Source organism: Vanellus vanellus (genome assembly GCF_965231255.1).
Source record: "Vanellus vanellus genome assembly, chromosome: 6".
Taxonomy (NCBI): Eukaryota; Metazoa; Chordata; class Aves; order Charadriiformes; family Charadriidae; genus Vanellus; species Vanellus vanellus.
Genome location: NC_138911.1, coordinates 41,456,862 through 41,472,085, shown reverse-complemented (window position 1 = coordinate 41,472,085; position 15,224 = coordinate 41,456,862). Strand labels below are relative to the sequence as shown.

At 34.7% G+C, this 15,224-nt stretch overlaps 1 protein-coding gene across 1 annotated transcript in view; it reads left to right on the top strand.

Moving 5' to 3' along the window:
- Positions 1-15,224, top strand: part of HECTD1 (HECT domain E3 ubiquitin protein ligase 1) — a 65,771-nt gene that overhangs the window by 35,650 nt on the left and 14,897 nt on the right. The window contains exons 16-27 of the mRNA XM_082484893.1: positions 1,178-1,312; positions 1,532-1,678; positions 2,053-2,147; positions 2,573-2,678; positions 3,656-3,790; positions 3,878-4,017; positions 4,573-4,896; positions 5,331-5,497; positions 5,681-5,857; positions 8,622-9,458; positions 12,749-12,970; positions 14,714-14,847. Of these exons, the coding sequence (XP_082341019.1) occupies positions 1,178-1,312; positions 1,532-1,678; positions 2,053-2,147; positions 2,573-2,678; positions 3,656-3,790; positions 3,878-4,017; positions 4,573-4,896; positions 5,331-5,497; positions 5,681-5,857; positions 8,622-9,458; positions 12,749-12,970; positions 14,714-14,847 (2,619 nt within the window). The remainder of the gene's footprint in view (positions 1-1,177; positions 1,313-1,531; positions 1,679-2,052; positions 2,148-2,572; positions 2,679-3,655; positions 3,791-3,877; positions 4,018-4,572; positions 4,897-5,330; positions 5,498-5,680; positions 5,858-8,621; positions 9,459-12,748; positions 12,971-14,713; positions 14,848-15,224) is intronic.

Sequence of the window (15,224 nt, the reverse complement as noted above, 5' to 3'; positions counted from 1 at the left end):
GCACTTCTGCAGGTGCTTTTATCCAACAATCTTAGTAAACTCTGTCGTGTTCTAGAGGATAACTCATTTCTTTTAAAAACGTAAGGAAATCCAATCCTCCTGACCTATGTTTATATAATTCTGTAGGTTTTTCTTATGCAAAAAGAAAAGATGTTATGATCAATAGTACAGTTGTATCAGAGGCATAAGTTACTTCTATTCAGCAAATTCAGATACTAATTTTAGGCTGGATTTTGTGGGGGATGGAAGCGAACAGTCTACCTGCTAAGAGCTGTGGTAGTGAAGAAAACGTGTAAAGGCCCTCATTTTGGACTTCTCTAAGATTCTCCTCAAACTGAGGGGAGAAAACGAGGAACTAGGAAATAAAGTATTAAGCTTTTCACAAAACCACAAAATAGCACTATGTTCTGTGGCCTGCTGATGCCAAGGGTTTAAGCTAATCTTCAGTTGTGACCTCTCTTGCAGTTTCTAACACTGCAGCTAATGTGTTCTGTGCCAAAAATCTGCACTTGTATCTGGCGAAATGTGACACTAAATTGAAAATTAAAATACTGTGTAAATGAGGATAGGTGTAATGATAAAAGGAAGGCAGTGCTCTTTCAGACCTGAGATTGCACTGTGTAGCTCTGAAGCTTGTGAAACGTATTATTGTAGGACACATGATGACAATGAAAAGGAAAATGTTGTTTAAAAAGCACTTATTTTGTCAAATCTATCTTGTGTGATCTGTACTTTGCAGAAAAAGTAATTCTTAGTGTAAGTTCATATAAGGACTTTCTGTGTGAATTGGTCTAAGGAATGTGAAGAGAGCATTCAGAAAGCATATATAAACCCCCCTTAATCTTACCTCTAAAAAGATTACCAAATCCACGATACAGTTCTAAAGAAACAGATTGAGAGTCTTGTCTTTTCTCCTACCTTTGTGATTTAATTTAATATATGTTTGTAAGCTTAGTTTCTGTAAGTTTCAATAAGATTCTGTGTATTTCCATTTATTCTGTTCTTTTATCCTTTACAACCTTTGCATTTCATGATGTATGATAGGTTTTGTTCTTCCCTATTTGTTTGTGTCTGTTATGGACTTTAAAAAAGATGACCAAGTTTCTAGTATCTTGGAGAATAATAATAGTCTCATTACAGTAAGATATGACTTCTGATTATCAAAATCCATTTGTAGGTACGCACTATGGCGAGAGATTTATACGATGATCATTTTAAAGCTGTTGAAAGCATGCCTCGAGGAGTTGTTGTAACACTGAGGAACATAGCAACACAATTAGAGTCTGCGTGGGAACTTCATACAAACAGACAGGTAAGTGTATCTCCTTTAATTTATAATGTGTGATGTCAGTGGATGTTCTGACTAATCTGTCACGATGTAAAGGAAAGTCACAGTATGTCTGTCTGAAATGCGGGGCTTTTTAATGCGTGTAATTTCTAGTTATGTACTTTACTGGGACATTATTTTTCAAATTAAGCAAGTGGAAAAACTGTTACCTTGTTTCACCGTAATTGTCTTTTTGTCTTCCAGTGTATTGAGGGAGAAAATACTTGGAGAGATTTAATGAAGACTGCTCTGGAAAACTTAATTGTACTATTGAAGGACGAGAATACTATTTCACCATATGAAATGTGCAGTAGTGGCTTAGTTCAGTCGTTACTTACAGTTCTAAATAATGTGAGTTTAAAATTTCTAAAAAAAAAAAAAAAACAAAAAACAAACGTAGGCACATGCCTTGATTTTAAAAAAAATCCATTATAAATGTGGCTTTTTCCTGTCTTGATGAAAATCAGGCAGACTTGCTCCAGTTAGTGGTCTACCTGTTGAATATATGCTATCACAATAGATGACTTTAATTTGAATAAGCCGTTAAAAATTTTTAAATCAACACTGGTCAATTCCAATGGCTGATACCATTTAGCTTTCAAATACAGGTTTTAAATAGAGAGTTCAGTGAGTCTAAACAATATAAAGTATAAAGTATATATGCCAGTATAAAGAATGAATATATTGATTTGTGTTAGAAGTAACGTTTTATTTTTTTCTCTTAGAATGTTGATTTAGATGTGAAACAAGACTGTAGTCAACTGGTAGAAAGAATAAACGTTTTCAAAACCGCATTCAGTGAAAATGAAGACGATGAAAGGTAAAAACAAAACCAAAACAAAAAAAAAACTTTGCATCTGTGAAGCAGTATGATGTGTTTAAAATAATTTACAGACAAAAGAAGAGTTCTTTCCCTTTCAGTTTGTCTTTCTCTGGAATAGGAAATAGGTCCTAAGAGACAGCATCTGCTATTGAAGTAACAATTAAAAATTTTACTGAATTACTTTTATCTGAATATACATTTATACTGAATATACATTTGTTGAAAAATATAAAGGTGACTTTTATTCATCACTGTGCAGATGAATATTTTTCTTACTGTGCTGTAACAGTGTGACTAGAACAGATGATATCAGTAGAAATAGCATGCTGAGATACTTGCTATAGCTGGGTACTATTCTCTGAAATACTGTAGGATTTTTTTTCCTCTTTGTGTGGTAATATAGTAACTGTTCACTTTCACAGTCGTCCAGCAGTTGCATTAATTCGGAAATTGATAGCAGTGTTAGAATCTATTGAACGTCTACCTCTCCACTTGTATGATACACCAGGATCTACATATAATCTTCAGGTAAATGTACAATGATAGCAATATGTCATGCTGAGTGATAGACAACTGAATGCCATATGTGAATTTAAGGAAAAGTTGCACACATTAAGTCTGTATGAAGCATGTTCTTGTAAAGGTGGACAGAATTAGGTAAAGAACAACAAACTTCTTGGCCTTTATTTCTTCTAACGCTTAACTTAAATGTTTGGGGGTTCCTCTACTGTCCCTTTTCCACTGTGAAGTGAAAGCAAATTTTGAATAGATAATGTGATTGCTCTTTCTTTTGTTTTCAAGTATTGTTCTCTTTATATGGGAATATGCCCCCTAGTAAGTGTCCTTACTACTTGAATGAGCAATTTGTTGAAGACAATCATAAGACATGTTTATTTGTGATGACTAGGGCTGGGCAATAATGGCTAAAAGGGTCCCTTCTATGGCTGTGTTCTTGTTTGGTAATACAAGATGCCTGCAGGATCAGCAGCTTCTTATAAAGGAAGGCTGTAATTTGGCTAAAAATACTACTTGTTTTTGTCCAGTTTGTGTGGAGTCTTAATTTTTTCTATTTGAAAGCACACTTCAGGATTTTACAAGATGTCAGTGAAGTGTGAATATTTCTGTTTTGATGTTAAATTGTTAGAAAATAGTTGCAGGAAGTTGCAAAAAACACTGCTGCTATTGAATATTTTTAAAAAGTGTTTTCAGTTTTTATGTTATTGTAGTAGCTAGTTCAGAAGATTAACAATGAAAAGTGAGAAAACGTTAGCTTGAATGTGTAATTGACTTATACATTGACTTCATATTAAAGAATTGTTTAGTTAGTTGCAAAAATGGAGTACTAGGGAATTACGTTTTAAAGCATTAAATTAGAATGTAGTTTAAGTTGCGCAACAAAAATACTTCATATGCCACTAAAACTGTTCTAGTGAAATATATCACTTTTCTTAAAATTACAAAACTTAAATAGAAGAGCCTACATTAATCTTTGACTGCTCTTCCAGATATTAACAAGGCGCTTGAGGTTTCGCTTGGAACGTGCCTCAGGGGAGACATCTTTAATAGATCGAACTGGTAGAATGCTAAAGATGGAGCCATTGGCAACTGTTGAATCTCTAGAACAGTATCTCCTGAAAATGGTGAGCAACATAACACACACACAGAGTCCGCAGGGAATGGTTGCATTCTGCATCTCTAATATTTGATTTCTTTTCGTTCATATGTAGGTAGCAAAGCAGTGGTACGACTTTGATAGGGCTTCATTTGTTTTTGTACGAAAACTACGTGAAGGCCAAACGTTTGTTTTTAGGCATCAACATGATTTTGATGAAAATGGAATTGTTTACTGGATTGGGACAAATGCAAAGTGAGTTTCTTCAAAGCTAAATATTTTGATGTTAGATATAATAAACAGTTCCATGGAGTGGAATGGGGAGATACAATTCATAATGAAATTAAATCAGTTATAATTTTTTAGGAGTGGGAGGTATCTTTGCTTTTACTGTTGATCAATAGAATTACATTCCTTTTCACTCCACTTAAATAATAGGCAAATACAAATCTCTGAAGTTGTGCTGAGAATTTATTTGTATGCTTACCGAAGAAAGGAAGGGGTGGGGAAGTTTGGGTCGTTGGTTTTGGTTGTGGTGGTCTTGTTCAGTGTTTTGGTTTGTGTTTATTTTGGGGTTGGTTGGTTTTGTTGGTTGGTTTTTTTTTTTTTTTTTTTTTTTTTGAAACCACTGTGGTAAAGTGATGTTTGGAACATCTCTAAAGTTATCTAATTATATAAAATTTTAATAATTTTGGTTTGTAATAAGCTCAGCTGTAATCTACAATGTACAGTAAATGTCAAATGTTATTGATACCTGTTTGGTTTTTTAATATAAGTAATAATTAAACAGTACATTTCTTTTTAATACAGAACTGCATATGAGTGGGTAAATCCAGCAGCCTATGGGTTAGTAGTGGTTACATCCTCAGAAGGAAGAAATCTACCTTATGGCCGTTTGGAAGACATCCTAAGCCGCGACAGTTCAGCGCTCAACTGTCATACTAATGATGATAAGAATGCTTGGTTTGCCATAGATCTTGGCCTTTGGGTTGTACCATCAGCTTACACATTACGCCATGCTCGAGGTTATGGACGATCTGCTCTCAGAAATTGGGTTTTCCAGGTATCTAAGGATGGACAGAACTGGACTACTTTGTATACTCATGTTGATGACTGTAGTCTCAACGAACCAGGGTATGTTAGTGTGTTTTACCACTTTTTATAAAACTAGGCTCAGTTAAAAATGTGCTTGGCTGTAGACTAATTTAATGTGTACTGTAAGTGTAATAATGCAACTATATAAAGAAATAGTCCGTGATCTAAATTGTCAAGGATGTGCTGGAAAATAAGTGATTTATAAGTTCTCTATATGGTTCACATAATGGTATTTGTGCTTTTCCATCACTCACTATTTTCTCAAAAAAATAACATGCAAAATTTAAACAGCAGCACTCATCCAGAGTCTGTCCCTAATGTTAATAGATTTTATGGATCTTATATTCTTGGGAGCTTTCTGATTTTATCCATACATGATCAGCATTATGGTTTTGTTTGCTTTTGGTACTAAGCTTTTTGGGTTTGCCTTTTCTTTTTTTTGTCCCCCCTCCTCCCCCACCCCAAATTTAAAGGTCTACAGCAACATGGCCTTTAGATCCTCCAAAAGATGAGAAACAAGGTTGGAGACATGTTAGAATAAAACAGATGGGAAAGAATGCCAGTGGGCAAACACACTACCTCTCCTTGTCTGGATTTGAACTTTATGGCACTGTGAATGGAGTATGTGAGGATCAACTGGGTAAGGAAAAGAATGTGTACATCCTATTTGTTTGCTTAAAATGCTAATGAACATACAATATAAAAATCAGTGTGAAAAAGCGGGTTATCTTTTGCAATGGAACTTGCTTAGAAACTTAAGCTCAAAATTATTCCCTATTCAATACTTTTTAAGTCTTTTCTTTTCAATTTACATTTTCTGTAGGAAAAGCTGCTAAAGAAGCTGAGGCAAATCTGCGAAGGCAGCGACGTCTGGTCCGTTCCCAGGTGTTGAAATATATGGTTCCAGGAGCTCGTGTAATCAGAGGAATTGATTGGAAATGGAGAGATCAGGATGGAAGCCCACAGGGTGAAGGCACTGTTACAGGAGAATTGCATAACGGTGAGCATGAATTGCCTGAATTTGTGAACGTCTGTAGCATGATTAGTTCATGTGGAATTGGTAGCATTAAAGTATTTCCTTTGTAGTGTCCTGAAGAAATTGATATAATTTTAAATATTTGTGGGAGAAGGAATTCAAATATTACAACTGTTGTGGTCCATTTGTGAAATTCCATTTTAATGCATGAAAAAAAAATTCTTGCTGTAAATGAAACTTTTTTAGAGCTTTACTTAATTAAAATACCAAGTTGTTATTTAGACATCTGTTACAAAGGAGAAAAAGTAAACAAAGGTGATTGATGCAAACTGATTAATTAAGCTTCGGACCTGCAAAATCTATAATTACCTTCTTCATTTCTTCTAGCTTAGCATTTGCAGTTATTTTTCTTGACTTTTGTTGTATCCTGTACCTTTCCTACCTTGCTAGCTTCATTGGGATCAAGTTGTTGGTTGTTTTTTTTTTTAATTAAAATCTTGAAAAGTAATTAATTTATGGAGCAAAATAAAAGCCTGAAACAGCCAGGGAAGTCAGTGCTCAGGAAGCTAAGATACTGAAGAGGCTCCAGAAGAGGTGATGATCTTGTCAGCTGAACGTACTTTCCACCTTTTTCCTGCTTTCCCCCTATTTTGGGGTATATAAAACTTGCCTTGTTTCTGAAGCATCTTCAGCCACTTTTAGGCTCCTTCTTAGCCAGATTTTAAAATTTCCTCTAGTTTGAGTTGTCAGCCTCTCAAACCTGGAGAAATGTCCAAAGTATGTCTTTAATGTCCAAAATGTCTTAAAATGTTTCGAAACTTTGAATCTTATTTAAGCCATTCAGTATAGCTTGTAGGGAATTCTTCCATCATCTGTGTATTGTTCTTATCAGATGCAACAGTATCCATAGCTACATTCTCACTTTGAAGACTTTAGGTATTATTGGTGAGTAGTATTCTACTAAATCAGTGTTTTTGTTCCTATGTTCCAGTAAAACTTTCCCATTGAAGCATAGGTGAAATTGAGGCTCGTTTATCAAATGGTGATGCCAAACAGTGTGCAATGTGTATGAGCAGGCTCTTATTCCTACAACAGTTGTCTTTCAAATAGAATTTTAAAAATAGTATCCCATTGACTTTTTGTCATTATTCACATGTTTAGACAAATCTTGAGTTGTTTTAGGGCTCTAATGATGGAGCAGTAAGACTCCAAGTACATAATGTGTAGTAAAAAATTGTGCAGGTTTAAAACTGTTTAATTAGTATTTTAGGAAAAGGAATTATATGAAACAGGAGGAGTTACGTAGTTATGCTTTTACAAAATATCCTGCGCAGATATTCATAAAGGGGAAGAATGATACTGTTTAACTACAGTATGGAATTTCTTTCTTTTTCTTCATATTTGATAAGAAAGGCAAATAAACTGTAGAAAAGCAAAAATTCAAAAATTCACAACTTTACCCTTCAAAGGCTTAGTGACACATAGCTACTCAGATATAGCTCATGAAGATGGAACAAAATCATACAAGAACAACATGATATAAACCTCCTCAGGGTGGGATGAGATGTCTATGTATTGTATCTGAAAACTTAATCCATTTTTAAATACTCTTCCACCAGAGTGATATTTCTAAATAGAATATTGCCTGTGATCTTCTGTTTTGGTCTAGAAGTGATGATTTTGCATAGTTATAAGGTAAAAGTGCACCTGACAGTACTAAAAAGAATGTTTTACTTCAAATTAGTAGTTTTCTACTTTGTTAATGAAAAATGTGTGTGCATATGGACCTGACATCTTGTTACAAAAGATGACTAAGGTTTAGAGATTTTATTTTTAAAGAAAATGTTCTTGAATTAAAATAGTGAAACCAAATTTTGTTACAGTTAACATACAATGAGAAATACTGGAAGGATTTTTTTAGGTGACCCTGAAATTGTGCAACACACTTAGACAAGCAAAAATAAATTCTATTTTGCCCCTAGTTCTGTCCTAGTTCGCTAAATTTTGCATGTTACCCTCATAATTGCAGATTTATTACATTTAACTGTTACAAAAGTTCTGGTACTCTAAATAATCATTTAATAAAGGAATTGAAGACTAGCATCTCTTTTCAGCACTGTTTTGGTCCCAGTAGAAATGTATTCTTCTTGCAACCCTGAAATCTTGCTTGCAGTAGTCCTTACCTGACTGCTGTGAGACTTTTCCTATGCATAAGAAATGTTTGAGTCTGTGTAAATTATTGAACTAAAAAGCTGAGTATCAGTACATTAATTCTTACATGTTACAGGACAAAAATAAGAAATCCCAAACCAATCAGTTTCATATAACGTCTTCTGTCGGGTAGATATACTCATACACAAGCATCTATCAATGAAAAACACTGTAGAATGCCCTTGCAAGAATTACAGTTTCTTGACAGATACTAATAAAGCCATGATGATACATTTTTAATATACATTTCTGATATTAGAGAATCTAATAATAAAATTATGAGAAATCCTAATAGGTGAGGTTCTTTCCTGAAGGTAACTTTACTTTTGGCTGGATTCTGGGACCCTGAAGATAGAGGCTGATCATGCTTGCTGCCTCAATGTTAACAACACTTTAAAAAACAAAATTGTTTAGATTTAAACACTTCCTTTTTAATTGGCATTAGGGGTTATTTAGTGACTTTTATTAACTTAGACATACAGCCCTTATGAGAAGCTGATCCCACGTTGTGGAGCTACTGTCTGACACGCTCCTGTCTGCTTTCTGCTGGATCTCACACACTCCTGTCCCTTTCCAGGCTGGATTGATGTCACCTGGGATGCTGGTGGCTCTAACTCTTACCGTATGGGCGCAGAAGGAAAGTTTGACCTCAAGCTTGCACCAGGGTACGACCCTGATTCAGCGGCATCACCCAAACCTGTTTCATCCACTGTTTCAGGCACAACGCAGTCATGGAGCAGCTTGGTGAAAAACAACTGTCCAGACAAGACGACTGCTGCTGCAGGCTCCTCAAGTAGAAAAGGAAGCAGCAGTTCTGTGTGTAGCGTGGCCAGTAGCAGCGACATCAGCTTGGGTTCGACCAAAATGGAGCGGAGATCAGAAAGTGTAATGGAGGAAAATATAGTTTCAGGCACTGACGTCCATGAACCAATTGTTGTTCTGTATTCCGCTGATAGTGTGCCTCAGGCTGAAGTAGGGTCATCTTCCAGTGCAAGCACCAGCACCTTAACAGCGGACATGGGAAACGAAAATGCAGAGAGAAAGTTAGGTCCTGATAACTCAATACGTACTCCTGGGGAGTCCAGTGCTATATCCATGGGAATTGTTAGTGTAAGCTCTCCTGACGTGAGTTCAGTCTCCGAATTGACTAATAAAGAAGCAGCTTCCCAACGACCTCTAAGCTCTTCAGCAAGTAACAGACTCTCAGTCAGTTCTTTGTTGGCTGCTGGGGCACCAATGAGCTCCAGTGCAAGCGTTCCTAACTTGTCATCTCGAGAAACTTCCAGCCTGGAATCCTTTGTACGAAGAGTGGCAAACATAGCACGTACCAATGCCACAAATAACATGAATTTAAGTCGAAGTAGCAGTGATAACAATACTAATACTTTGGGAAGAAATGTCATGAGTACTGCAAGTAAGTAAGCTATGTTTATTTTTGGTCAAAGCTTTTGTGGTTTTTTTGGCTTTCATTAGACTTAAAGAAGTTTGGATTCTGTTGGCCTAATAGAGAAATGACCTTAGGGCAGCCTCAACCTTGCGTGTACCTGTAGAACTCATGTCAGCTGGACAGTGTTACATTGCCGTATGATGTCAGATTACACTGTGGTACCCATCAAATAGAAAATAATTTGAATATGATGCCTATTACATGCTTAGGAAGAGAGAGAACATGGGTTTAGATCAAGAGGCTGGAAGACTAGCAACAGTAGCTAACGTGGGATACTTTTGCTTTGTGGTCTGTGTAGATTTAGTATACTCACCTTGTATCGGCATATTTCTGTTACTTTTCCATTTTCATTTGGAAAGGCCATTTGTGCATATTGTGAAGTCTCTGAGCTTAGGAGCTAAGAACACTGTAGACAGAAAATAATAAACTGCACAATGATGAAATTTTAGAAGATTCCTGCATTCTGTCAGGCTGAATAACTTTATGTACTCTAATACTGTGTATGTTTTCTAAAGATGGTATGGTCATTCAGGCTTAGATTCGGCAAACTGTTCAGGCATATTAAGAGTAAGGAAGTTTGTAGTTAACAATGATTTAATGGGTTTACGTACATGCTTTAACACTTGCATGTTCTCAGATTATATGTAGGATCACTTATTAGCAGTAAGTTGTAAACCTGCTTGTTGTGAGTTCACTCTACTGAATTTTCAGCCTGCTCCCATTGGAGCTGTTACTCAACCAGCCTTGTTAGGTATTTTGTTCAGTGATGGTGATAGATTTTTAACCGAAGAGCTGCATGTCATGAGGTAGGCAAGTCAGAAAAAGTAAAATTACCCAAGCCAGAAAGAAGCACTCAGTTTCTTAAGCTTTCATGCTTTTTTTAGGACTTCTGTGCTTCCTTATTTAAAAATGTGGTGTTTGCTTTTAGCATTTCTAATTTTTTTTAGTAGTGGTTTGTTTTTTCGTTGGGGAGATTTTTTTTTATGTATTCTTACATTCATATTGTGAATATGGCAGGGGGAAATGTTTATGCCTGCATTTAAAATGTAATACGATACTTAAGGTTTCCAGTAACTTTAGGCAGATAGTTCGTGCCTCTGGTTCTGAAGTAGTTTTGTGCTGGTGGGAGAGAGAGCACCTTTGAAAAACATAGTAAGATACTTCAACAGCATGTTTAACAGATTTCATGAATGTTTGATATTATACAGTGCTAAAGCTGCAAATAAGAATGTGACAAATTAAAATTGGATTTAATATTAAAATACATTAATATTTTAAAATTATCCCTCATGTAGGAATGATTTTTTTTTTTTATATATTTTATACAAATAGAAACTGTAAATAGGAACTTGTGACCCAAAGAGATCAGAGACTAAATTTGAGCAGTCTCAATGAGGTTATATTAGAGCATTGTTAAATGCCTGGATTTTTTTTTTTTATTTTTATTTAGCCTGTCCAGGTTTAAAAAAAAACAAAACAAAACAACAAAAACAAACAAAACAAATCAAACAAAAAACACAAACAAAAAAAACCCCAACAACAAATCCAAAACAAATCCCGTCCCTCCCCCTCCCCTCCTATCCCCCCAAAGTCAAGTCTAGAAATCATGATTAGTGATGTAAGTCTTCTGGACTTGCTGTAGTGGTTGCATTTAGAAACATCAGGATTTGCCAGGAGTTAAGTGGTGTCTAGGGTAGCCAGTTTCAATTTGTTTTTGAATTCAAAGCAAATGAAATGCTGTCACTTAATAGCTTTTTCTGTTTATTATAACAGCAGAGGTTCACTGTTATTAGTTAGAAGAGGGTGGGAGATATGAATACTGAACAGCTTACTTTCAAGTTCTTAAACAACAAAAGAAAACCCCTTTGGATTGGAAAATTTCCATGCTTTCATAGAGATGATCATAGGCTTATTAACAACCCTAAATTAAAACTTCACTCTCTCCTTCCCCATGCATAGAAATACTATCAAGTACTATACCTGCTTGGGTCACTTTTTCTGATTTTTTTGTTTGTTTGTTTGTTTGCATTTTTATATTTTTATTTACAAACTGTTAATTACATTCCTAAGGAGGGGGAAAAAATAAAAAAAGTAGTATTTGACAAACAATGAAAATAAACAGTAACACTTATTTTTCTCAAAAAGCTACCACTTAGGGGAAGAATCTTAGTTGTATTGTATTCTTCTTCAAGGGTAGTAACCTTTGCAAACCTCAATAATAGTCTGAAGTTAAGTATCAAGATTTTTAATTTTTTTTTTTTAAGAAAGCAGTGCCTCAGTTTGCGTAATGAAATGTGTTTACTTTAAAACCGCAAAACTTGCATTTGATAAATTTTAGAAAAGGTAGATTGAAAAACGTAAGGTTTAAATTTAAGTGTAGGTGACCCCTCAAATTTGCAGATGCAAACATGTGATTAACTTCCTGTGTTTGAAGATAAGCATGTGAGAAAACATGTTGAAGATAGGGATGTAAATGTGTAGTTGCCCATAGGTACAACTTATACTCAGTTATGTACACTACCTGAAATTCTTTCTACTGAGTTTACAGTTAATTCAGTCTTGTTTCAGTTGTTAACTAAAATGCATTTACTGTGTTTTATTTGCGTGTGCAGTAAGGTAAATTCTTAGTTGTTGCTTATTTTGAAAATTATTAATAGAAGTCATCCAACATGAGTAAAGTATTAAGTCGCGTGTTTTGCAGTACTGCCAACTCAAGCTTGTTGCCCATCATGAACATATGTGCTAATAGTTAAGTGAAAGATAACAAGTCAGAGCTGCTTTAAGAATGTTCAAAAATCACGTTTCACATTTGTCTTATGTTCTGTTCTCAGTTCATTTATATATAGTTAAACTGTTTTCCCTGTATAATTTTAATTATATTGCCATTAAGAGATTAAATTACACTTTAGGCTTAAAGACAGGCACAGTATTGGAATAACAGATTTCAGAAATACTTTTCATATGTTGAAAATGAAATTAAGCCATTTCAGATTTACAGTGGGATTTGGGGATTTATTTAATAAAATTGTTTCAAATGTATGCAAGGAAATATGCTCAGAAGTGGGCATCTGCATTGTAGACTGCACTTTTAAAATGGGAAAGCCTTGCCCTTTAGTCTGTTATTCTTTATTGTGAAATAACACATATGATAATTTTTCAACCCCAAATATATTTTTCAACACAGGACTCATGCATGTAAATTGTACTCTTCAAGTCATCAAATCATTTATTTTATCTTACCATATCTTTATCTATAGCTTCTCCTCTTATGGGTGCCCAAAGTTTTCCTAATCTGACTACAACTGGTACCACATCAACAGTGACCATGTCTACATCCAGTGTTACTAGCAGCAGCAATGTAGCTACAGCAACTACAGTTTTATCTGTTGGTCAGTCGCTTAGTAATACTCTAACTACTAGCCTAACATCAACATCTAGTGAGAGCGATACAGGGCAGGAGGCAGAATATTCTTTATATGGTAAGTTTCATTTTTAAATGAACATAAGCAGATTTCCCATTAATGACTCTTTCTTTCTCTCCCGTTGTTATGATTTTCTCATGTAGTAGTTTATTTACTGAAAAGTATTTGAAAGTTGAGCTGTTCATATGTTACTAGTTCTGTAAGGCAGTAAGTAAAATAATGTTAACGTAGCAGTACTTCCTTATGTTTTCAGGTCTTTATTTTCAGCAGATTATTATTATTATTTATTATTATTATATCTATTTAGGCCCTTAATCTTTTCCTTAATCAAATGAGTTTAGTAGCTAATGTAGTTTGCATATGAATGTCTAAAATAAAAATGTTATTTCTCATTGTGTTGTATAGCCATGCTACATGCTCAGTGTGAGGTGACTTGTATTACTCAGTGATTGAAAAGCCTCCACTCTTAGGTACATTATATACTTAAAACAGTATATGAGGTTCCAGGTAACTCAATACCATAATAGTAATTGCAAAAAATTGGAAAGAACAAAGAAATGAAAATGACACAGAGAATGGAATTATATGATTTGAGGAACAAATTCCAGAGTTAAGTGGGCACTGTATGCTAGAAACAGACATTAGGACAGAATTTATTTGCAGGATATGAATACTATGAAAGAAGATTGGTTGACTAGGTTGATAATATCTAGGAATTAAGTTGGTGAAATGAAGTTGAGAAAAACTTGGTCTAGATGTGGGAAGATACTTCCTAATGGAAAGTTTTTTTGGATTGTGAGATGTTCTCGAAAGAGAAGATCCTTGATTTGTTTAAAATTTGATTGGATTGTGTTCTATTTTGTTGCCTCTCCTAAAGCCCATTGAAATTGCTTGAAAAATATCCAGTCATTTCAATGCATAGTGGGATTGAGCTGCTTGGAGGCAGTTAAGATATTTGCAGGTGCCATCTCCCTGTATTCTTTTAATTTTTAAGTCTCATTTGATATTTGATTGGATGAAGTCTTAAAATCTATCATAAACAACTGGGCAAATAGAGTTACCCTGTAGTTTCTTTTGAGGCATTGGCAACAATTCAAAGGGTGTTTGGGTGGTATAGATAGTTTATATGTATATAGAAAAATGTAAAAGTTCAAAGATTCATCCCAGTCCACCTTGGATTGCTGTGAACTTTTTTTCTGGTTTTGGGGGGCTGCTTTTTAAGTCTTAGTACTAGGTAGGTGAAATTGAACTCTGCCTGTCTTCAGCTTCTTGTTACAGAAACTAATTAGCAATTGAATCTTGAAAAATATCACTTTAAAATGTTTATTTTAAATGTCCTCTACACTGTCATTTGAGGTCTAAGCCACACATTCTTAGTGGAAATTACATTGCTAACCTGTTTTTTAAAATTAATTAAACATAGAATCAGACAGTATACATTTGTGTACCATTTTTTAACAATCTTTTGTAATTTAAAATAAGTGTAATTGTAAAACGTTTGATATGAGCAAATGAAAAACTGATCACTCTTGCTGATCACTCTTAATTATACAAATGTTAAGTGCTGCTTTTGTTAGTTATACTACTGACTAGACCTCTGAACTTTTTGTCAGGTGTGTGCTTTTATCACAGTTTTAAATCCTACTATGCCATAAACAATGTTTTAGTTCTCTTTTTCTTGTTTAAGTAGGATTTGTTTTTTCACTGTTCCCAGTGCTCTTGTTTTTTAATTTTCAAAATTTTGCTTTAAAAGTTGTTCGTTCTTTTTGTTCTGTATGTAAATATATATGTGTATTATAGATTTTCTTGATAGCTGCCGAGCTAGTACTCTGCTGGCAGAGTTAGATGATGATGAGGATCTACCTGAACCAGATGAAGAAGATGATGAAAATGAAGATGATAACCAAGAAGATCAAGAATATGAGGAAGTTATGGTATGGTATAGCTAGCATAGATAATATCTTAATTGACTTTAAAACAGCCTGGGAACAGGTTGACAGATGGTAGAAATGATGGATCTCTAGTTCACTGGCTGATGAAATGGTATAACTTTGTGGGTAGGCTGCTGAATTTTGTAATAATACAGTTCTGGGATGTGTTTAACTGTAGGCCTGTGTGAAGCAAGCTGTAGTAATTTAAGTATGCCAGAGGAAATGTCTCCTTAAAAAAAAAAAAAAAAAAAAAAAAAGAGAGAAAAAAGAAAAAGAGGCAAGACAAAACCCAGCAGCAGGTTAGTCCACATGGGTCTTGCCTACATTATTGTGAGTTCTGGCTTTTCATTTGGTATTTCTTAAGTGGTATGATGAATGCT